This window comes from Vanellus vanellus (genome assembly GCF_965231255.1).
Source record: "Vanellus vanellus genome assembly, chromosome: 8".
Classification (NCBI taxonomy): domain Eukaryota; kingdom Metazoa; phylum Chordata; class Aves; order Charadriiformes; family Charadriidae; genus Vanellus; species Vanellus vanellus.
Window position 1 is genome coordinate 18029831 of NC_138913.1, and position 25481 is coordinate 18055311.

At 35.5% G+C, this 25481-nt stretch overlaps 1 protein-coding gene across 1 annotated transcript; it reads right to left on the bottom strand.

Annotated features, from left to right (window-relative positions):
• Window positions 1-1970: 1970 nt before the first annotated feature.
• Window positions 1971-25481, bottom strand: PLS1 (plastin 1; the record flags this gene model as incomplete). The annotated part of the gene is made up of 15 exons (XM_082487254.1): window positions 1971-2166; window positions 2618-2742; window positions 4407-4530; window positions 5491-5624; window positions 6382-6496; window positions 7657-7735; window positions 12826-13021; window positions 14575-14670; window positions 16462-16604; window positions 16700-16865; window positions 18160-18241; window positions 19162-19294; window positions 20941-21070; window positions 22208-22371; window positions 25412-25481. The coding sequence occupies 15 exons, from the start codon at window positions 25479-25481 to the stop codon at window positions 2031-2033; spliced, it is 1893 nt and encodes a 630-aa protein (XP_082343380.1). The 3' UTR covers window positions 1971-2030.

A 25481-nucleotide genomic window follows, 5' to 3' on the forward strand; every position in this document is an offset into this window, starting at 1 on the left:
TTGTCTTCGAACTTCAAAAAGCCATTTGTACGCACTACCAGACACAAACTAATTTTTTGTGCGTTACTCTAGTATGATATACAAGAACTTACTTCTTTAGCAGAAGCCGAGTACGTAGCTTTATGTGAGCCAAAAGTCTGAGTCACTGTTTTTTGAATCTTGTTTAGTTAACACTTATATATAACTGGATATAACCAATATATCTCTCTTCAGATGGTGTTAGCTGTCATTTCCCCTTCAACATGTAGCTCTGGTGAGCTTGTCTGTCAAATTTGTATGGTTGCCCCTGAAAACCCATTTCAATTTAATCAAAGAAAGGTTAAATTAATTCTGGACATATAATGATGAGCTACATAAGTGTAGCAGATTTTTTCCTAAAGGAAACAAAATGCTACACCACTAGTTTACACAAGAGGAAATATTGACCCTTACAGAGTAAGTTGCCAAGTGCCTGCCCAGGTAAATACAGTACTTGAGAACTGCATATCTCAAGAAGAACTTGGTTATTCTTGGGCTAGAGAGATTAAGCAAGCCCTGATTTAGCCTATCTTGAATGAGGACTTAGACTAATTCATCTCCAGAACTGGGGCAAAGAACTCAAATTCTGTACAACGCTCAGTCATCATTTGGAACTAGGAACAGAAATCAGGTAACTATCAAACATTAATAATTTATTCTTGTCCAGACAATACAAACCAGTAAACAGAGACAAATGGATCTAAATCCAGCACTTAATTCTCTCAACTTCCAGTATCCCCTTATATAATAGAAACTAAATGGACCTTGTCTCTATTAATATGTTACGCAGGATACTGAAGATGTAAAGCTTAGTCCAACTATTCACTCATTGTTGATTCTGTCTTAGGACACTTAGTGTGTCTAGGACTGTTTTCAGGAGCTGAGAGAAAAAGTAGCAGCTTCGTACTTTAAAACAACCCAAACATCTTTCATTTTTATTTAGTTTTCTTTCTTTCTTACTGTTTGGCTTCTGGTAACAACTTTATTAAGCATCCAGCTCCAGAATGTTTGGTGAAAATTTACAACTGCAAAGGAGTACAAACACTTACTTTAAAATTAATAAGAAAATAATTATGGTCTTTATCTCATCCAGACAATGCACCAGTTTTTCTAGACAAAACCTCTGCACACATGATATACGCTTTAGAAAAATCAAAGGAGTAATCTATAAGGAAATGCAATACATTAATGTGAAACCCTAAACTGGACTAGCCAGCTCTTCATTGTTTTCTTATACAGTATTTTATGAAAAATTAAAAAAAAATAATCAGATGTTTCATCCAACTGCAAAAGCTAATGCATATGCAGACCTAATAATGACATGATCACACTTCTGCTTACTATTTGCTGTTTTTTCTTAAGACACAGACCTCAAAAGTTCCTGCTTAGTAACAGAACAAAACTACTAAATATATTTAAAGATTATTCCCACAAAAAAGTTTCATCAGCTTTATCAATATTAATTAGCTTCCAGACATTATCATAGGCCTTCACTTGCTCTCACTGAAGTCAATGGCAAGACTCTCATTGGCTTCAAACAGGAGTTAAGCACTCGAAGAATAAGGCAAGGCTGATAACTTCTGTGCAGTTAGGAGTAACACGACAGGACTGGAATGCACCTTGAGACTTGTATGACTACATGTAAGTAACACCCATAAAAATCAAACAATGTTTTATAATAGGTCCCAAAATAACATATATAAAGTGATGCAGATTCTTACAATGCTTTGGAAACTAATACAAATGAATCTTGATTAATATGGTGGGGTTATTTTTTTTAAAACAATACAAATCCGTGATGTTAATTTGGTAATTATCATGTTATGAATACAATATTACCCATAAATAATCAATGTGTTATGAAATTGAATGACATTTTAACTAATATAAATACATTATTAAAACATAATTAATGAGTGTATTTTCTCATTTTATTCTAAGCTTCAGAACTCTGTAAACTGTGAGGCATTCATCGTGCTTAACATGGCAGAAAGTTGTACTACATCTCCTTATTATTTTATTTTGTTCAGTCCTCTTCCCATCAAACATGCAAACACTGTCATCACCATTTTTGGCTTCACTTCAACCAGATCATCTGGGAGAGCATATATACGCGCACCGATTTTTCGAGCAACTGAAATGGCATATCTTGGAAAACAAGAGAAAATAAATATTGTTATTTTGCTTGCATCTACTAGCATGCCAAGACTCACAACAAGAATAGCAGGATGTGCCTGTTCAGTCAGTATTTACACTCTATGAGAAAATGGACATTATTGTGAAGAAAGCATGTACTGACAATTGTATTGGCTGATGTTTTGCTACCAGTTATCAAAGCATTTTTGACAAAGCCAATATGAATTATGGCAGGCTATTGATAAACTAATTGCAGTGGAGTGCTGGTAGGTCATGAGCTGTGAATTTGAGTTCATATTTTAAATATGCTAAAAAAATAGCTCCAGAATGTTAGAATTTATAATCCGTTTGAAACAAATCAGTGTAATCTCTCTGTTAACAAATCAGTAAATCACTCATTACACAATGAATTTGTGCACTTCCTGCACTTTATGAAGATAGAAAGCATTCATTTAAAACTTACTTAGCATTGTTCAATTTGTCTTCATAAGAAAGATCATCTCTCTTGACCATTTCTGGACGAACTGCTTTTGGTGCAATGGCATCTATCAAATCTAGGACAGGTAAACTTGTGCTAATTGATTTGTCCTAAAATAAAAGACTCAAAAGATTAATATAAGGAATTTGCTTTGATTATTCTGTCTTCACAATGCAAAAAACCCTACAGCACATCTTACATACCTATTGAAAGATAGCAGTATGTTTTGTTACTTTATTGCATGAAGGTCCCCCCCCCCCCCCTTTATGAGGTCCCTAAGGAAATAAGGGGACTTTGAAAAAAGTTCAAGACCAGACTTTCAAGACAACAAAAAGGTATTTATATTCCCCAATTACTCTTATTTTTCTCCTTTTCTTGTAACAGAACTATTTTCTCAGTAGTTTATGGCTCATTCTTTTTATAATTTTTCAGCTCAGATGGTATTCTGAGCTAGTACAAGCAGTCTGTGTTTTGTATTTAATACACAGACATGTGTTTTCTTCTATTATTAAAACAGCAAGTGCTATTGCTGCAATTATTTATTCCCAACAGTTAGGTCAGATAAGTAGCTGATGACGTCAGACCAGCAGTCAGCAGACAGTGCCAGCAAGGCTGGCTCTGGTCCTGCAGGGGCTCAGCACATAAGCCCCACGACGTGCCTGCCTTCGCCACCAGGCCAGAACTGTGATTTCAAATTCAGTGAAGTCCCACAGAGCCACTACATTAATTATACATTTAAAAATAGTAATATAAATCTGCTTGAAGACACTGAATGAATGGAGTATCTCCCCAAGACCATAAGCCAAAACCCACACTTCTACCATTTTTATTGTTTGAACTAATAGCAATTCAACAGAAGTTAGCTTTCATAGCCCACAATAAATATCAGGGACCTCTGCTTTCTCTGCTACACAATCTCTGTGCTGAAGTAACCCCAAAATACAGACAAAAAATTCTAATTGTGAAAAACAATATATACATGAATGTTGTCAAAAATAGTAGTAAAAAAAGGTATAGCGAATATATCCCTTTACATAAGCAGCTCTTTCTTTAAGGTAATTCAGTTGACCGTAGACCAATAAAAACACGTGTTGTGTTCCTGTCATGAACCACAGACATAACTGTTTCAGAGTATAAGAATGTAATAATTGCATGCAAGTGCAAATATAAAGCTACCATTTCTAATGAATGAGATTCTCACAGCATGACACACCTGACGTACATATGACTTGTTTTGTGCTTAACACTTTAAAAACATGAAAAGAAAGCTTCCTTTATCAATTTGTTCAAATTTGCTGAATAGGAAAAGCTCCTGTTTTGTACAGGTCTGATGCACATCAGCAGTGCCAATGAAGAAAAATAAAGATGTTGCTGGTAAACTTGGGCTCCCTCCCCTGGTTCTGTCATGCACAAGTACATTTTTTTGAGCAGCTGTTATTAAAAATGGTGATTCCCACCCCCTAGTATTTCCAAAGTTGTTCATGTTTCTACAAGCATGAGAGTGCCCACATCTGAAAAAGTGGAAGATATATGACATGCCATGCCCAAACATTGGTAACTTCAGACAGAAGCCCCTTTGAAAGTTTAGCCTTTTTTGTTGTTCTAGGTTATTTTTGTTTGTTTTGAATCTTACAGCAGCAATTAGAAATTGGTTTTGTTTCTTATTAAGAGACCATGGGAGAGACACTGTTAAAGCCAAATTGTTAACAGATCAGGTTAAAAATCCCAGATCTGATTACATGTGGAAAAAAGAAAAGTAAAATAATTTGATTACCTTGAAACTTGTAATTGAAGTTTTCTTATTTGCTTTTGCAAGTGTCTGATTCACCCACTTAATAATAATTTCATCATTTACTTTCTCCCCCTCTCCAAGGTCTGATAGTACGTTCAAAGTATACCTTTAATAAAGAAAATAAGAGTCTGAGTTAAAGTGAGTGGTAGAACTCGACTCTGCTAACAGCACAAAGCTACAAGAACAAGTAAAATATTACTTCAGTAGCAATGCCAAGTACTCATCTTCAGAAGATACCCTTACCTTATACCATTTAGTTACTTTAAATCACTTCTTTGGTTGTTGCAAGAATAAAATAACATCCCAAAGCTCATAATATTCACTGTTATATATTCTTCATATATTTTTTTACTCCGCACATCATAACTAATTTTACTTTATAAGCTTAAATAGCTCCCTACCATCCAAGTCACCTTGGAAACTGAAACATAACAGTCTGAGAAACAAAAAGCATTGGGTGTTTTGGGGTAGGTGTAAGAAAACTAACTTGGGGAAAATGTTTGCAATAAAATACTCTTTATTGAAATCAATTGATAATGTATTTTTTTTCTTGCTTAGTGCACTAGGCAAGATCTGGATTTTATGATAGTTATATTATTATAATAGTGATAGCCTACACATTTCTTCCCATTTTATCTTTCATAGCATATATCACCTCTTCCTATTTATCTTTCTGTTTTGATTTTACAAATATTTAAATTACTCTCTACTTATGGAAAGATACATGGAATCAACATGAAATAAGTTGTGCTCTTTTTACTGTATAATGTATAATTTTAATCATTTTTTAGTATGTAAGTTTTTAATTGTCTCTATAAATGGATATGTACACATAACACTATTGTGGTTTCAATCGCTACACAGTATGCAATACTACCAAAAAAAAAAAAAGTATAAAAGTTTATCTTAGAGAAGAGGGATATTTAGAGATGGCTCTCTAAAAGTACCTGTTGGGTGAACTGAACGTTAGCTTTAATTTGCCTTGATATATATAGAGACACATATACACACATGCACAGATACATATATATATACACTCATCTATCATATACTGTGCCTAACTTACCTTCTCATCAGCTGCCATACCAAAGCCAAAGTCAGAGTTGGATTACCCTCATTTAGATCGTGTCCAGCAATACCAACCAGTGAGAATTTGGCTTTTGTCTTCCCAAGTTCTACTGCATAATTGCAATTTTCAATCTAAAAATAAATGTTGTGTGCAAATAACAACACCTTAGTATAATATAGACTTATAATCTATGTGCATTTTGAATTACTTTGGCTTACTGTTACCTATGGTGAGATCTGGAGCTAGAGAAAGATTTCTAGCCTTTCTACATTGTGATTAAAATAACACAGTTTTTACTATAAATGCAAGTATGCAATATTCCAATGATAATCTTTTTTCACACTTGAGAAAACCAAGTTCACTTCCACTAAGGTCAATGAATTAATATATACTTATGTCAAAAGTGAATTTGGAAAGATATTGAAATGTGTTGTTCTTAAACAGTAATTTTTTTTCTTCTACATTTCTGGCTTCATAACTATCACAAAACTAACTGAAAGCTTGTATTCTGCACGTCTTGCACAAATTCTCCTGGCAGCATATAAAACTGCTCTGTGAGGACACACCTCACAATATAAAAGCATCAGGCAACAATAGCTGTGTCAGGCCTGAAACTTTTACTTATGTACCCTAATTAGACCCTATATTAAATATTGCCAAAAGGTATCCACATTTAGAAACTACTGTGATATATGCTATAACTGCTATTTATTCCTTGGGATAATATCTGGAAGATTTTTTACTTTTTTTTTTTTACTTTTATTTTATTTTATTTTATTTTTTGGCCAGGACTGTCTCAGTAGCCCGCAGACGTAGACAACCCAGATTACTACAAACACCACAACGGGACACAGCAAAACTGGACCATATTACAGAGTATCTACCCACCTTTTTCATGTTACCACCGAGTAGTGGATAAGGAGGTTTATTGACGTGGTTCCAGTCAACCGGCACACGCGTCATATCATACAGTTGGAAGATGATTAAAGCATCAGAGAGGTCACTAAACCAGAGTAAAACAATGTTTTATAGTACAAAAGCTCATATTCACAATGGAAGTGTTAAGTACATGAGACTTCTTGAAGCATAATCAAGTTGCTGAAAAATTCCAGTCACATAAATAAAAATTTGTGTCATTCTGTGGGGAAACTGGCCTATATCCTATTGCTTGATTTCTGTGGTTATTTATGTTAAATTGTATATTTAATTTCATTATTTTCACAAGTCTCAGTGAAGTAAGCATAGCCACTGGTTTTACCAACTTTAATTAAATAATTGCTTTCACAGGGTAGGTATAGATAAAACATCTAGCTATAGAGTTTTCATTTATTGATCTAGTTTTAGTTTCCTCAGAACGTTCCAAAATGTTAAATACTCATGCTTTATCTGTTTATCTGCACCTAGAGATGTGTTTTGCTAAAGAATAATCAAAACCAATATACTTATCTTGTGAAAAAAGGATATAAGGAAAAGTATTATTTTCCCATTATAAATTGCATTCCTGGTAATCCCCTTCAGCTATTTGCTAAATGAAATTCTCCACGTTAAGCTGTCTACAGATGGTACCACTTCACAGAGGTCAGAAAACAGGAACTATGAAATCTAACAGCAAGTATACATGAAAACAGACATTCTCAGTTGCTCCCATATTTTATTGATAGGATTTGAATCAACTGCTGGCACAATTGGAAAGTGATCACAAGCATATAAAAAGCATGCTAAAACCCCTTCATCTTGAGGGAATACCCCACTGCATAGATTCTGACAGTCTACACAGCAGACATCTATCCTCTTTTACAGCTTAGAATTACATTACTGCTTTAATAGGTTTGCAGTCATTTCATCTGTCATGAGAGAAAGTAAGTCATGCATTATAAAACACAATTATCTCAACTTTTTAAAAAACAGAATTCAAAGTACAAGTGAGTGAGGGCAGCCCATCAAAACTTAAGTTTTCCAGTATTTCTAGATCATGAGTAGAATATCTGAGTCAGATACTGCTTAATGCAGTTCTACAGACCAGTTTTGAAGTTCCTATCACATTGTGTGAAAACCTGGAAATCACTGTTCTAGTAGAAATACAACTTCCCTTTCTTCTTCTCTTCTTCTTTCTTCCCCTGTCATCCAAGGGAAAACAAATTGTTGTTTTTAAAAAAGCCTTACCTGTATAAGTGATTAACATATGGGCTTACACCCAGTGAATTCATCCAGTTTCTGAAAGTTCTTTCTTCCTTACTTTCTCCTATGGTGACAAATATAATTTTATATATATACATATATAATTATTGGAGAGAACACTTTAGTAAGAAATGTTTAAGTGACTGTCATATACCCACCCACCCCACAACCCACCACTACTGAGCCCCCAACCCCCGCGAAGAAGAAGAAGAAGAGAGAAAAAAAAAAAAAAAAAAAAAGAGTTAAGGAGTTCATCCTTTCCCCTTTCCCTAACAGTAGTCTCTACTAGCCAATAAATCAAAGCAATCCTATCAAATTCAGAGTCCCTCCGTTCTGGGATCAAATTCAGAGGCACTACAGGGAGTACTATTAGACTACATTTTTCTCTGTAAATACAATTTGATAAAATACAGAAATAGTTTGTTTGTTACATTTTACATAATTAATGTATCACGGAAAAAATAGTGATGATTAATAATAATTTCCTAAACCAAAATCAGTGGAAATAGCATTCAAAAGTATCTTTAAATCTGTTTGAAATGGCATATTTTTATTACAAGTTAGTTCTAACACAATTGTTGCAATTGCATCAAACTCCAGAAACTACAGCTCCACTACTCTCCACACGAAAGTTCCCTGTATTAATTTATGAAGGTCCTCCCTAAAGCAATAGACTTCACCTTTTTAGTTTTTAACACTGGAGACTTAGCAAGGCAATACTGAATTGGTTATTCTTGCAGTTTTAGCTAACAATTCAGCTTGGGAGAAATGCAGAAAATTCAGTAGAAAACAAACAAACAAACAAACAAAAAACAAAACCAAAAATTGCAGTAATATGTTAATTTTCTACATACAACATTACCTAAATTTTAACAATATATCTGTGGCCAATTGCACGCTAATCAGTGGTGCATAAGCTGTTTTCTCTTACATCAAATACGATTTAAGAAAATATTTAGCCTGAATACATGAGCTTGGAATAACCTCATCGCTTTGTTCCCCTGGGCTGATAATCCACAGTTAAGAAAACAGAAAGGACATTGAGGAGGGAGAAAACCTCCCCAAACAATGAAAGAACAGGTTTCTCATGCCTGAAACACACAAAAATCCAAGCAAGATTTTTCTTTGCTTGTTTCGTTTGTGCCTTAGAGGATAACAGTACTGAGTTTGTCTAATGAGGTTTACATAGCATCAGAACTGTCCCACTTAGTACTGCAGTTCTATGTTGACTACAGAACACAATGTTTTTGCAAAATGAAGCTACCGTATAAACATGTATTTATCATTACAATAGAAAGAAAACCTCTTTAATATTATTTTTCCATGAAATAGACTTATGTCATAACATCAATTTTTAGAGAGAGGTTACAATTTTAACCTAGGTCTCTTCCCCTTTTATAAAAAAACCTCCAGACTTCAAAACTTATTTATAAAGAAAATAAATTAAGAAATTTCATCTGTAATTCAAATTTTCCAACAGAATAAATTTTATTTTAAAAGTTTCAGCTAACCTACCAGTTACTTTATTTTCCAACTATTATGAAACAGATTATATTCATCCTACTGATATATTTTCTCCCTAAATTATGAGGTCTTCCATGTGTAATTCAAACTAGTATTTGTTTCAAGTATTTACTTGTAAAAATTACCAAAGTCACTGATGAATACATGCTGAAATAAAGAAAAACACTACTCTGCAAGGTCTTCAGGCAGGCAGCTTTGTTTCACGTATTTCTTCCCATAACAAAACGTAACAGACAGAGAATCGTATTTTCTGACAGTTATTAAAAATATCAATGCTCTTCCAGATATAATCAAAATACAAGCATGATATCTAATTCAAATTTATAAGGAGTAACTTAAGAGGTTGTAGTATACTGAAGCAAGTCCCTTTAACCTTTTTTCTTTTTTGAAGTTTTTAGGCTTACAGAGCCTTTGAGTTGGTTTGTAATACCTACAATATTGACTGCAAAGTGCTTTTAGGAACACTGTCCATTGCCGAGACAGTAACAAGGTTGTTTAGTGAACTCTCACTAAACAAAGCACAGTTACAAAAACAGATATTCAGCAACTGCACTCGGACTGAGAATTTTAAAATGCATGCTTAACGCTGTCAAAAGAATGCAAAGTAGCCAAGCAGGAGCAAGAGCATGCAAGTTGGGCAGCACCCATTTGGATACCAGGAATCCAGGAATTAAACCCAGAATACTATATTTAATATGCCACTCTAAACAAATCCCTTTATCATGCATCACATAAGCGTTCATAAGTTTTCCAGATGGCTGAGAACTGACCAATTTTTTCTCTCTGTTCTTTTATTCAAAATATACCTTGTGATCCTATCAGGTGCATATCTTCTGCTGAGTGGTGCAGCAGATAGCCAAAATCATTGGAAAACTGCAGAAAGGGGGCAGAGCTACACAAAAGAGAAAGGAGCAAATTTGGTAGCGTCCTTTATATTTATTGCCATCTCTTTCTTTGAGATTATTACACTATGGAACTGAGTGGGGAGTAGCCATAGGGATGGGGTCAAGAATCCAAGGGACTCCAAATACCTAGGATTCTCTCTGAAAGACAACAGAGCTCAAGATGCCATTTGCACCCTATGTTCAGCTGGCATGAGTGGGAGTACTTAACCCTCTTGTGGTAGCAGCATTGCAGGTTACCTGTGGACTAAGCACCAGCAGCAGAGACACTGGAGGAAACATGGGTGGACAGAAGTCCCTCCTCTTCCTCCCCCCAAGAACTCAGCTTTCTGTCTGACAGACTCCAAACTCTGCTGCCTTCCCCACAAGCGAGAGGTTCCTCAGCGCAACAGCAACAGCCAGTTAAAGGTCATGCATTGACTAAGGTCAGGACTCCCCCCTCCATCCCTACATAATATCAAATGTTCATTTCGCTACATCAGTATACCTGAGAGATATACTCCGTATACCAGTGCATATCACCAGACTTGCTAAGCATTGTCAGAGTAGATGTCAATTTATGCACCATGTTTGTGGTCTTAAACCAGAGAACAGACACATCCCACTCTTTGGGTGGAAGTCACTGAAAAGATGGAATTTATGCAGGAAAATCAAGACTTTTAGAAAGCTCTACTCACTCACGCATGCCTAGAGCTTTACATCTTGGGTCACAGAAAGCCTCTACTGGTTAAACCCACAGAAAGAACTATATGGCATTTGACTTACTACAAGTCCTGCCCCCATTTTACATGCATCATGTTAGACCTGTGTTGGTTTTTTTCTCTTCTATTTTACTTATGAAGGCATATTAAATCAATAGAACAATACAAGAACAATGCAAGAGTTAACCAGAAAATTACAGAGATGATTAAAACACTAGGAAAACAAAAAAGAAAAAAATGCAGAATAAACACTTTTATGAGTATGGAAAAGTACTAAATACAGTACCTACATTAGGAGGGGTCAAATCTGGATTTCATGAAGCAAAATAGGAAAGGATTATAAATTATGAGTCAGATTTCAACAGACAATCGATGGTGAAACTATAAAGAAATTAGTGTCTTATATTTTTATATCACTACCTTGAGAAAACATCAGTAAAAACAGGATTTTATGGGAAAAAAAAAAAGAAATTAACAGAAAAACACATTAACAACATCGTCTTTTAGCTGAAATAACTATTTTGATGGTTTAGATCTACATGACCCCCCCAGGAGTTATTATTTAGGGGCAAATGCCTTTGAACAGATATCACTGCCATGATTGTCCATCTCTAAAATATATACTATAAACAGCAAGTTAAATTTAGCCAGTATTTATCATTACTAAACCTAGCATTCAGGTGATTGTAACTTTTTACAACCTGTTTTAGCTGAGACTTTGATCTCATCTAAATGTTTTAGGAAAGTTCAGAAAGTAGTTCAGCTGGTTCTTGCCACGCCAATGAAAACTCTTCTAAATTTGACCAAGTTTTCAGTATTTCGAATCACACCTGCAACTTCATGTTCAGAACAGAGAAGCTGAACTGAACACATTCCACCTCCACACAGCTCCTGTATAGATTTCCAAAAGCATCCATTTCTAACAAAACTGCAGCAGAGGAAGAGCAGGTGTTTCCTTCAATCATTTGTCCTGGATAGCAGGGACTGCAGTGACTAGGGATATCACAGCTGAAAAGGGAAGACGACCTCCTGTACTCCAATACCTCTATACTCTAATACCTCTACCACAGCTGGCACCCAGCTGAAACTAGAAGAGCGGGGAGCCTGAAACAGGAGTGGTCTGAGGGATACAAGATCTGTGACATAGGGATGCGGCAGAGCAGACAAATTATGAAAAAAAGAGGAGCAAAGGAAGATGGACTCACCTAGATGGAAAGGAAACCTGATAGGAACAGTAAGAGGAAGGCAGGAGTAGGCAGTGCAGAGGAATGTGTGAACATTGCTGATGATTCTCCCGAGTGCAGCACCCCTGATTCTCACCATTCCTTTGAGATCAGTGAACAACTGTGAAATACACTGGCAGGAGCCGTTTCATTATCCTAGATTAGCTGGTCCACAGAAAGGGTAACAGCCGAAGACTGCTACCAATTATCCCTTTATCTTTAGCATTAGGGATCTGAACTGAACAGTTACAAGTCCAAACTTGCTAATATGCTAGGATCTATATAGGTTGCTGATGCAATAGATTAATAAAGGTTGCTGATACATAAGCCTTTTTTTTTTCTTCAATGTTTCTTGTTTTAAAAGGCAACAAATTAATACACATACATACATATATATATATATAAACACAATATGTGAAAAGTACTTTAAAAGACTATTACAGTTGCATAGGAGAGCAGTACAAACTAGGGAAAGCTAGAATTTATGCATCAGCTAAAATATAAACAGTATGGAAAGAAGCACAGAAAACTAGAAAGGGAGTAAGAGGACAGTTTTTGCTCCTGCAAACAAATGATAGTCAGTTATTGAGGAATAGCTTTTGGTCAGGCTAACACAAGTAAACAGTATTCACAGTAATGGGGACTTCTACTAACAGGCTTGTATTGAAAGCTAGTGAGAAAGCTGTATATGCTGGTGTTAACATGGACACCATCACACCGGGATCCTATATCACAACCTAGAAGGAATACTTAAATAGAAATCACCAATATTCTTATTTCCTGTATGCTTAGCAAGTTGAGTACCTTCTAATAAATTGAGATCATAAGATGAATTGTCAGGCTTGTGTAGGGCTGGATATGTGTTAAAGAGATTTGCAACAAAAGCCAAATTGAGTTTAGGGTTGCCTGCAACCACATCAGCTGGAGTTACAAACTGTCTGCAGCCCAATTTATCTGCCTGTTGGAGCATGTATTCAGCCCTCCTCAAGTCATTTTTATCCTAAAAGAAAAAAAATAAAAATTAATTTGTAATGAATACTAACATGTTTTCATTCTTTACTGAATCTTCAGTTTGGCAAATTTTAAACAACCCGTGCCAGTCTCTCCCTCATGCCTAAGCTAGCTCTTACAGCCCGTAACAATTCCCCTCTCCCCATCTTCCTTCCACTTTCTTTCAGTCCGTCACTTATGTGGCCGCCTGCACAGCATTCCTTATGACTCACAGCAACAGCAGTAGCAGCCGGAGGTGTAGCAGTTGTACATCCATTTCCAGACTGCCGATTCCTGTACTGCGTATTCTGCTACATGTACGATCAGTTCACCATCACTGCTTTAAACAGATATTCTCAACCATAGTAATTACAGGTGATGCTCAGTCCTCAATGAGAGTCTGAATGCTTCAGAATATGACAATCCACTACCCTCTTTTCCTTTTAGTATTTTTGCCTTTGAATCATCTTAAGTTGGTAACCTATGTGTTATTTTGTTTATTTGTCCTTATTATTGATCTACATAGAATAAATCAGTTTTAAATACTATATTGTATAATTTTTGCCTCTAATCTTCACAACACTGAGTTACTGTTTATAGGGAGATGAGTTAGTAGCTGAATTACTATTATAATTGAATAATAATAGTCAGTTATTCAGCATTGGTACACTTAACCAGAAACTTGCATTAGAACAAGAACTTGTTACAGGTTATTGACGCTGTTTTATAACCCACTACAGAACATGATCATATGAACTGTAGGAAATTACAGGGAAAAAAACCCAAACTACTATCCTTTTTCAGTCCCCAAAAAAACCCAACATAAAAGGAAACAAACAAAACAGAGCTCTCCTCATGAAGGAGTTTGAGAGGACTAAAGCTTGTATGCAAACATAGTTTTGCACATCGGTTTTCATTATTATAATGAGTAACAAGATTCTATTTAAGATTCTGATTCATATCTATATATCCGTATCTTAGGCTGGCAGTTCAATTTTGTATCAAATACATTCTCAGAATAATCCTTCCAATGAGCATCAGGCAGCATCTTAGAGAAAAATGTTTTCACATCTACATAGGCTGGTTTTAGACCCTCTATCCCTTTACAACTTAAAGCTTAATGGTTGCCACACTTTCCTGCTGGTTATTGGAAGGGCTCACATGTTATTTCTGAATGCTATTTGGTTTGAGGAGGGATCACAAGGTTTGTGAAGTCTACTCTTTCTCCTTGTCTGAATTCCAGAAGAGCAGAACTTGAAGCAGGATGCAATATTCATGTTGGAGGACCCAACTGAAAATAAAAAACAGTTAGACACTACTCCAAGTAAAATGTAGCTCCAGATTTTAGACTGAAGGATGCATTATCCTGTTTCAGCAGCACCCTGAAACTTTACTCAAGTTTTTACCCGTTTAAGCTTTTGTGACATTGAGGAATCTGACTGAGCTGTTGTATGCATTACAAAACAAAAGGGGATTCTGGGACAGCCTTTTAAGCAGTATGTTGGATACATACATAGAGGTCTCAGATAATTCCAGTCTATTTTTATGTTTCTGGATACTTACATGAAATCCTGAAAAGTCAATTTTAATGGGCAATTCATCAAGGTCATCTCCTTTGGGTGCAATCTGATTTAACAGATGGTAGTATGCTCTTGAATCCTAAAACAAGCAGTGTAATCTTTTTTTAAAAAAATGAGCAAGTATGTAGCCTTTCATAGTCATTTACTGCTCTTACAGTCCAATTCAAAAGTCACAAAGTCAAAAAAATGTCACCCTAATTTCAGTGGATATGGATGAGGTCATAGAGCAATTTTATTATGGTATTTCACATAGAACTTATTTAGCCAGAAAACAGAAAAGGAATGTTTGGTAATTATTCTGGACAATGTTAGTTAAATTTATTCTGCTGGATGAACAAGACAGCTGTTATTTAGATATTTAAGGCAAATTTATACAGCCCACTCAAAAAAAACCCACAACAATATGGATCTTCTTTTCAGTGTTGGTATTTTACTCCCTCACTATCCTTTTCAAATAGACTGTTTTTTAAAAATTTCTCCTTCTTATTCAACAAGGTAATTGGAATTAAAAATGGAGAGCAAAGTGGCTCTTTTAAGATGAGTCTGTAGTGAAAAAAGAAATTATACTTATCTGATGCAATTTTCATCATAGAATCATAGACTGGTTTAGGTTGGAAGTGACCTCAAAGATCATCTAGTTCCAACCCCCCTGCCATAGGCAGGGACACCTCTCACTAGACCAGGTTGCTCAAAGCCCCATCCAACCTGGCCTTGAACACTTCCAGGGATGGGACATCCACAACTTCTCTGGGCAACCCATTCCAGTGCCTTACCACCAAAGTGAAAAATTTCTTCCTAATATCTAATCTAAATCTACCTTTTTCCAGTTTGAAGCAATTACCGCTTGTTGTATCACTACGTGCCGTTGTAAAAAGTATTTTCAGTATACTTCTGTTTATTTCCCCCCACTAACAAACTAGGAAAAGAAAACAAAAACCTGCTAGATTTATAAGTATTTAATACTTCTGTTAAATAGCATGCAATATTTTTACCATGGCAGCAGTTTTCATATAAAACTCTAGTTAAAGGTTTGCTTTAATATAGCCACTTTGGTGGCATTTCAAAATATATAATTAGCAATTAATTACATGGTTTTCTTCAATGAAGAGAGGTCTTATCATTTAAGGGATTTTTTTTCTCCTTTCCTTTCAGTTTTAAAAGGTTTGTTTTTCCTCTCTTCAGCTGGACTTACTACAGTACTCTGCATACTTTATGCAGAATGACTGAAGAAGAGAGAATTATGCAGATCTGCCATCTGCCTTTCAGTCCCCTTGTGTCAGTAAATTGGCACACCAGCAAAGCAGGAGATTGAGGGGGGCTGCTCTCTCCTTCGATCAAGAATCAGTAGCTACTCCAGACAGCCCTCTGAATAACTGTTATTTCCTCAAGAGGTTTCCTACTCTTCTGTAGAATGCTAGGTACAAAGGGCAATCACCATTAGCAAATATGCACCAGGAGGAGAGCTAAAGCCATACACTTCTTCCTTAAAACAACAGAAGAAAATAGAGATGGCTTTCTGCAGACCCAGGAGCAGAGAAAGATGGACAGGAAAAAAAGTAATTAATAAGGTAGTGTGAATTGTCCTAAGTAATGTTCTATGGATGTTAATAGAGTTAAGACTTCCCTGAACATGAGCTTGTCAGAAGTGTTCGCTTTAGACACAATGTGATAATATGTAATATGAGCAACTGAACAGGATATAAGAGATCAAAATAATGCTTTCGGTGTTGAAAAATGCAGGATGAACCTATAGCTAGAAAAAGCAGATGGCTAGTATTTTTCTAAATACTTCTGATATGGCTCATTTATTTCTATGTATAGTGTGTTTAAATACCATTATGTTCAATTATCAGAGCGATAAACTACATACCTTAATGTCTTGGCTGAAGTTACTGATTTTCTGCCACCCTGCATTGGCCAGATGGTAATTCACCCAGCGTAGTAAGAGCTCTTCTGGGGAAAGCTTCATTAACTGATCTAGTTCTTCCCCTTCATTTAGCAAGGCAATAAGAGCTAAAAGCAAGTTTGAAAGAAAGCTGAAATCATTGCTATTGTGATCTCAGTTAATTCGAAATTGTGGACATTGCTATACCTGGCATTACTCTTACCTTCATTTCTGGAGATCTCAATATCAGCAAAAAGACCCACTTTAATGATCTGCCACAAGAGTCCTAATACCAAGTGTGGTTTTCCTTCTTGCAAATCTTGTGATCCGATATTGACAACTGTGCAGCCGATAGCAGATGCTGAGTTCAGAGCCAAGTTTAGGTTTTCCTATTTGGAATATAATTATTTAACAAATTCATGAGATCATAATTCTTAGTAAATTTATTCATATTAAATGATGTAAGTTTCAGAAGTTAGAGGAAATAATGCATTAGTTCAATGGCTCCCAATGGAAAATGGATTTCTGCCAATTTTTTGTGAACGACCATGTACCTCAAAAATCCAATAGAAAACATTATTGATAGAGTTTAATATGGACCCACCAAAAAAATCACGGACACCTTCAGTAGCTTGGATCGCTCAGGAATATGCTAATCAAAATATTTTTAGTAACTCATAAGTATCACATACACAAATTAAACAATATTGCTCACAATTTCAGGGGCTTAATCCTGTGGAAAAACATGCTTATATGGAATTCTGCCCTCTGCAGGAGGCTACTGACATCTCTGTCATCCCGTCTTGGATCTTACACAGGCTGACATATTTATACAAGCAACAGTTAAGTTGTAATTGAACAGACACACTAAGAAAGTCATGGCAATTCAACATCCTGACACTGAAAGTAAAGCTACCGATTGTCACAGATTAAACATTCCAAGAAAAAATACCTGGAAGCTCTCATAAATATTACTCTCCATTTTCTTGTGTCATATTTTAACTACCTACAGGGGCAACACAAGTAGTATCATCTTTGCTGACACATCTTCTTTAAATAAGTAGAGATTACAAAACTCACTTGGAGGATTTAGAACATGGTAGGTTTAAACTTTTCAGATTTTAGCGTCACAGCCTGAAATGAGAAGTCTGCCACTTAACTGGGGGTTTTATTCAGGATTTTTTTTCCTCATTAAGCTGGTAACTTACAGATGCACTTCCCCTCTTCCAACCATGTTTTCTTATATCCAAACTAAGGTATTAAAATCTGTTTCTCTGAAATATTTTCATGACTTCATACAATTAAAAATAGAGCTTCCCACCTTCTGTCCAAGGACTCTCCACTATTGAAAATACATCATCCTACTACACAGTATACAGCCACGCAGATACTTTCTGCATTGCTAAAATACAACCTGACCACCTGCTCAGAAGTCTTAGTAAAGCAAAATCAGAAGAGTGAAAAGGGAAAGAACTAAGGAAAGCATGAAAAATACTTTTCCTGTACTTCATTTAAGAAACAGAAGATTTCAGCAGAGTGTATTAGAAGCTACAATTTCATGCTTTGACATTTAATACATAGCAATTTTTTTTGCTCCACCAGGAGAACTGTCATTAAAACAAAGATATCAAAAAATATTTTAATTTTTCATTTGTGGCAAGTTCCTAGCTGGGCAGTACTTACAGAAACAGTGAAATGAGTGAGTTTCTTCTTATTAATAGCTCTTTCATCAATTGTATCTGGTTGTGAGAAGTTGATCATTTTGCTAAGGAAGAAAAGTCAGAGTTTATACAAACTTTCATTTCTCAGAAAATATATTATTTGATTATAAACTCCTAACACTTTAAACTAGCTGTAAATATTTCTGACAAGATAAAAGACCACCTCACCCTCTAAATCCCCCCTCCCTGTTAAATAATAGCACGTTCATCCAGAAACCTCCAGATAATATATAATTATAAGAAACTTGAGCAATTGGGTTTTATACTTAAGTAACAAAGCATGTCTGTGCTGTCAAAAAAACATTATTGAGAAGATTAAAACTATAAACTAGAGACAGTTAAATAGCTTATAGTGAAAAGTCTTTGTAATATAACCAATACATTTCTGCACTACATTTCTACAGTATCTTGCATCTACAAGGATCACAAAGACTAATTCACATCAGTACTAATAAGCTAATCCCTTGTTATCGTGGTGTATGAGTAAGTACTATTAGTCTGCTTTAACTAATTAGAAAGTTATAGCAGATTAAAGTTAAGGGAGCTACTATATGCTCTCTGTTTTGCCACGGGTTTAATTCAGATTTCTGTTCCTCCCATCCTATGATTTAGTAACTACGTTTAGTAACTTTTAAAAATATTTGAAATATCAATTCAGCTAATGAATATATGAACTTATATGAATGAATTTATAAACAGCCTGCACATATCTGATGTGTGTAATTATGGATCTGAAGTGGAAACCCACTTCTGTAATATATGCAGAATCACACAGAGTCACTTAAAAAGTTTGCTAAACATAACATTTCTATAGGCAAACAGATTTTTTCCATCCTACACATTGGTTGAAATATTTAAGGGCAGAGTCCTGACATTAAAGCCTATCAGAAGTTTTCCAATTCACTGTGATCAGCATTTAACCTTTGAGATTAATTTATTTTCTTTCTCGCAGCTCTGGACTCACCAGAGAAGAATGCCATCTGCAAGGGATTTAAAAAGACTGCCATCTGATGGGTTCATAGGTAGGAGGTGCTTACAGTCTGGGTCATCTTGTAGAGCTTTATTTATCCAATTAACAAAAGCAACTTTTTCTTCCTCTGAAAAGAAAAACTGCATTAAAATAATCTATTACCATTTTCATGAAGACATACTACTAAACATCAGACTTGGGTCAAAGAGGTTCATCTGCAACAAAACCCCTTAGTTTCACAGAGGCCAGTTACGAAAAGAATCAGACCATTGAGAAAGCACACAAAAAATAAACAGTACAGATTGATCTTTCTCCTACTGCACCCTCTAAACATCTGGTGATTTTCTGAAGGACAACATAAAAATCATAGCAACATAATGGGTCATCATGGCTGACTTTGAATTCAGTTTCTCAGCAATTACAATGGAAAGAGTGAAAACTGATCTGAAATAGGCAACTTCTCAGTCTATACACTCTTGGTTTAAAATGCACAATTTCACTCTGTCTTCTACTAGGACTTCAGAGACTGGAAGTATTTTTGAGACTATCATCTGGATTACTGTGCTGTATTTAGCTCTGAGAAACTTAAAAAGTTTAGTAACTCAGTTTTAAATTCTCTTTCATATTTAGTGCAGAATTTATTGCTATGCGATGCTTATTGGGACAACAGTCAATCAAGTATCAGCATCCAAATTCCCAGACAGTACAGGTGATATTCACCTCACTTACCTCAAGAAGCATACAAGACACCCGACTCATTACACTTCTTTCATTGTCAGTAGGAAGAAATGTCAAATTTTAGTACACACTTTGTCTCATCATAAACAAGACTGTTGATGAGGCCAGGTCAGATGAACGGCAGTCTAGTGGGGTCAGTTTCTCTCCACCAAAGATGCAAGGGAGTCTAAACAATTAGCTCTGATGGTTTTCCCCCCCCTACAGGCATCCTTTGAGATGGAATATATCCCCTGCTTTGTAGATATACAAAGTGCAGCTAGTGCTATATATAGACAGAGGGTATCACCACCTTTAGCTAAGTAAAGTGAATCTTTCTCATATATAGAATGTTAACATGCTTCTGGAACCACAGCAAATCCCAGACTCAAGTCAATCAAAAAAGTTGCAATATTGCAATATTGTCCTGGAAGGTAGTTAACATTCTGACCAGGAGCTGCAATGCAATCAGGCACAATTACCAACTTAAATGACATGCAGCAGGGAGAGGGAGAAAGCAACAGAGATCAAATATTAAAAGCAACTTCTCAAGTATGAGATAGACTATGCAAAAATCACATGGGAGTGAACAATTCTGTAATGGCACAGAGACAGCTGAGAAGGGCCTTCCATCCAGAAATTATATGTGGGGTTTTTTCATTTTAATTAACACTGTGGAAATGAAAATGGGGATTCAAATTTCTGAATATAGGAAGAGTAGATTAGCATGTAGCAAAGCCAAAAACTTGACTAGCATTACTAGAAGTATGCCAGAGGGACCATTTCCACCCCACCCTCTATGCTGTCAGTGTTTCCTTTCATCTTTTGCCCAGCAAAGATGCCTAACTTACCTTTGAGTGTAGCATGCAACTAACAACCGAACAGCCTACATTTTAATAAGCTACCACCCGCACTTATCTTGTCCATCTCCACATGCTTTCTCTGCGTTGATTTGCTTTCAACAGCAGCTTTTCCAGTTGTTTTTTTTCCTATGTTTTTAGTGAAAATTTAAAAAGTCCTCCTCCATGCAAAATTTGCTCGTATTTAGTTATTTCTTACCTGAATAAGAGTGCTGTGTCCCCTCACTAGATATTGCCGATGTTCCTCCAATTGCTGTAATACCTTGCTTTTTGTTTATTGATTTTCGGAAGGATTTGCTAACATCTTTACTTTTCAATTCCTGAATTATCTGGAATAAGAGAAACTGTGATTGAGCATACCTTCAAATAACTAAGTGACAACTCATGAAAGTACTCTAGAGTCAGTAACTAACCTGACTACCTTTCCTTGGTATTTACATTGCCTTCTGTTCTGAAAAAAAAAAATTACTGTATGGGTAAAACCAGCTTAAATCTCTTTGTGAAACTTGTATACTGGATATACAATATATTATTTCTCAATGAAGTGAGAATTGAAGAAGAAAGTGCTACCTTTATTAAGCCATACTATCTAAAAAAAGTAGATATGCAACAATCTACACAATTTTTCCACAAATATTCTGGTAAACTGAAGAAAACAACTAAAGACATACAAATTTTCAATGACTATAGCATATTTCTTCCACTTACTTCATCATATACTTTACAGTAGAAGGTTACTATGTGACAGTTACACATGCCCTTAAAGCAGCTGACACCATTTTCCACCTGCCTGCAATGTAAACCACATTGGATATATTGATATGTCCTAAATTTGCCCAAATACTGTGGAGGTCTTATAACTAACAATGAAGTAGAAGTAACTGATATAGTTCAGTACCTGAGTGCAAATACTTACATCTCACCTATGAGCCACTGCAAATTTTGTTTCTCTTAAATAAAGCACACTAGCCAGTGATCCACTTTAAAAAAAAGTATAAGCCTTTCACATTTGTTCACTAAAAGTCAAAAACTGTACCTCACTCCCAGTAAAAAAAAAGGCCTTGAGTATAGAGATTAAGCGTAGTAGCATAAGCATTAGTTTATCACTAAGAGAATTCAGAGGCTGGTATCTACTCTTTTGACAGAGCAAGAGCTGACCCAACAGTTCCTAAAATATGTAGTCCATCTCCTCATCTTTGAGGAAATACAAAGTAGGACTGATTTAAACTACTGTCCTCTCACACGCTGCCCAAATGAGATCTACTAAATTAAATTGGAAAGTGAAATATCAAGACTGGAAAATAATTGCATAGGATATTGTAAATTGTCACAGAAAACTTTCCCATTCTCGAAGTATTAGTGATTTGTATCAAAATAATACTTAGTTGTACCGCTTAATTCAGTTTTCTAGCCTAGTTTTCAACAGATACCAGACAGTAGAGAAAGATCCAAAGGGAATGTCTTACAGAGACAAACTCTTCAAAGTTGATTCTCCCGTCCTTGTTGCTATCTGTCACTGCAATGATTTTTTCTACAATCTCCCGGACTTTGTAACCAGGCAAGGGCAGACTTGCTTCTTTAAACAGGTCTTGAAGCTCATAATCATTGACATACCCACTGTTGTCAATATCTGTAAATGAAAGCACGAGTTGTTTCTATACTTATGTAAAGATCCAAGTATAGTAAGTGCTGAGAATAAATAAAGCATGAGAAATACAACTCTAGGAGACGAGTATTTCTTCTGACATAGATAAGTAAGCATGAACGAATACTTGTGGATTAGATGCACAACTGGCTAGGAGTTGTGCCATCTTGTTATGAATTTTCTCAGGAACTACGTTATAACCCCAGAGTACAGCAATAACAAGATGGCAAATTTGTAAATAGTGAATTTTAAGCTTTACTTAAAGAACCCCAACAAAATTGATATTATACCATTTGCAATCAGCAAACTCAAATCTGATGCAAGTTGTTATTAGAAGAGCACACACAAGAAAAACTACTTACACAAGAACTCTACCTGACTCTGCATTTTGTTTCTTATCCTAGTATCTGATAGATATTTTCTGTTCTTCAAAACTTTTGATGTTGTTAGGCTTACCTGTGAATAATAAATCCAGGATGATCTGTATGTGTTTATTAAAGGTGACTTTCCTTAATCTATTAACTAACTCTGTTGGGAGCAATTTGTACTGCCACCTTCACTTACACTTGGCCCCCAAGACCACATGTCAGGAATGTCCATGTACAGCAAAGTATCAATGATTTTTTCAACACGAGGTATGGTATAGCTCCAAAATTGTGAAAAGAAATGAATGGCTGTATCACATAAAAATAAATTAAGACAAATTCAGTATAGTTTGTGTTAATCATGATTTCTTCTGTGCTGCGGTGTTATTCATCACAAAAACAACCTTTTTACTTCCATGTTAGGCCAATCTGTGTGCTGAAAGCCGTCGTGAGTTCTTGTCTTGGTATAATAAAGCACCATTTTACAAACCTAAAATGTTTCTATCCAATGTAATACATAAATGAATCAAACACATTAAATTCCTAATTTTTTTAATATCTATGCATATTTCCCTATACATGTATACACATATCTATACAAGCAGAATTTGAGAATGTGCATTAAAATAGCCTTACCTGTAGTGCAATTCTATGCAATGGGGAGAAGTACTTTTATAAGCAGAAAAGTTGTAGTCCATACACAGTATAGATGAAGCTTAATCAAATAGAAGAAATCATATCCAGCATAACTAGTGCTGGATATAATGTCCATCATTTTATATATTTAATGCTAATATTTTCCACGTTTGACAACAATTTTCAGTCTCTTTCATGATCACCTCAAAGCTCGTGAGAAATACAAATTAATAGTATTTTCCTAGTTCTACAAATGATGCATCTAAAATAAGTAATTTAAGAGAATATCACAAGTAACACGAGTCAGAAACAGAAGCAAGATGATGTGGCCACTTTTCTGACTTGTCAAGGTGCTCCCACTTTGTTTTTTTTTTTTTTTTCATTTACTAGTTAAAACACCTCTCCTCATATTGTCTCTAGTACCAGAACTCAGCCAATAATACCAGAGTGGATGAATACGCATCACATTACAGAAGGGCAAGCAGAGAAACATGCTTTCATCTCTAGCCATAATTGACTGCTATACAGTAATTTTCCTGTAATCCATACTACACTACGGAGCTTCCGTACAGAGTCATAAGGAGGCCACATTTCACTGCTGACAAAAGGCTAAAAACACCTGTTTAAAAAACGTCTTGTTTTTGATACTACCAACAATTCACAAATCACTACTCAGACATACTTTATGTCTGCACATGTATTAATCCATCCACTGTCTGGCCTGCAGACACGTAACGACCCACGTAATAACAGGGGTGGTCTAAAAAGCAGAGGACATGCTCACAAGTTGCTCAGATTACCAGCTATTTTATTTCTCTAGGTTCATCTTTCACTGAGGGTAAGTTTCCATGATGACAAGCAGAGAGTTAAATACATGCCTTTTCTCTCAGTTTACCAATATAGCTGCAAACAATTTAAGCATAAAGACACTGGAAATGTAAAAAGGAGTAAGAAAAAAGCTGAATTAGGCTTAATTTTTGTGTTTTACATGGATGTACTTTATTCCTTTAGCATTTCCACTCTTTTTTTGGTCTCAACATCATCCTGAGTCAATGGGTTTATGGTTTTACTACTTGTCATGAAGAAAAGTTACTTTTTATTTTAAGCTTTCTGACTCTCTACTGGGCATCACGCAATACCTGTATTGACAGAAACTGAGTAATTCCCTCTTCACTTTTTCCATACTACTCATGGTCTTACAGATCTCTAACATACAGCTACCCAATAGTCTCTTTACCAAGTTGGAGATTCCTAATATTTAAGGCTTCCTGCCTAAAAGCAACCCTGTTCCCCCATTATGAATGATTACAAATGTTTGATTTGCTGAGCTGCTGTTACACATCAACCCCTCAAAACTGCAGCAAACAAGAAATAGAGCAGACGTGAACTTTAACATTCACAACAGTATTGCCATCTGGAAATAAGGGTTAGTTGCTATAATTTCTCAGTCTTTCTGTTTACTGTCTGATTAATCTGCAAACATCCTGTCAAGCATACACAATTGTACAGTTATTTATTAACGTCTGCTAGCTACAAAAGCAAGTCCAAAAAATCTCCAAGTTTGGCTTACTTAAAATGTAAAATCCAACCCAATAAATGAAAAGTGAAATTACTAGTTCACCAAACATGCAAGTAAAGCAAAACCAAAACGTCAGTAATCTAACATGAAAATATATTTAACAGGTGAAGTTTAATCAAACATACTTTTTTGCAGATTTAAGGAGTTTAAAAAACTGAATTTTGAGACCTACCATGCTGCATACACAATGGCACAAATAATACAACTGCATAGCAAGAAAATATATCTGTTTTCATCGATGAAGTTGAAAGAAATGAATAAACCACATAGTTTCAGTGAAAATAAGCAGGTTTACGTAAACATTCTTATTTTCTTAGATATTACTGGCAACATAGAAGGAAAACACAGCCCTATCCACGAAGTGATCCACGAAGATTTCTTCCACAAATCCTACACCGCTTTGCAATGTTAATAACACCCTATTATTTTCTTATTTAAAACATACCTATTTTACTGAATGCTTCTCTTAGTTCTTCAAGCTCTTCACGAGAGATAGTAGTTACGTTGTTTTCCAT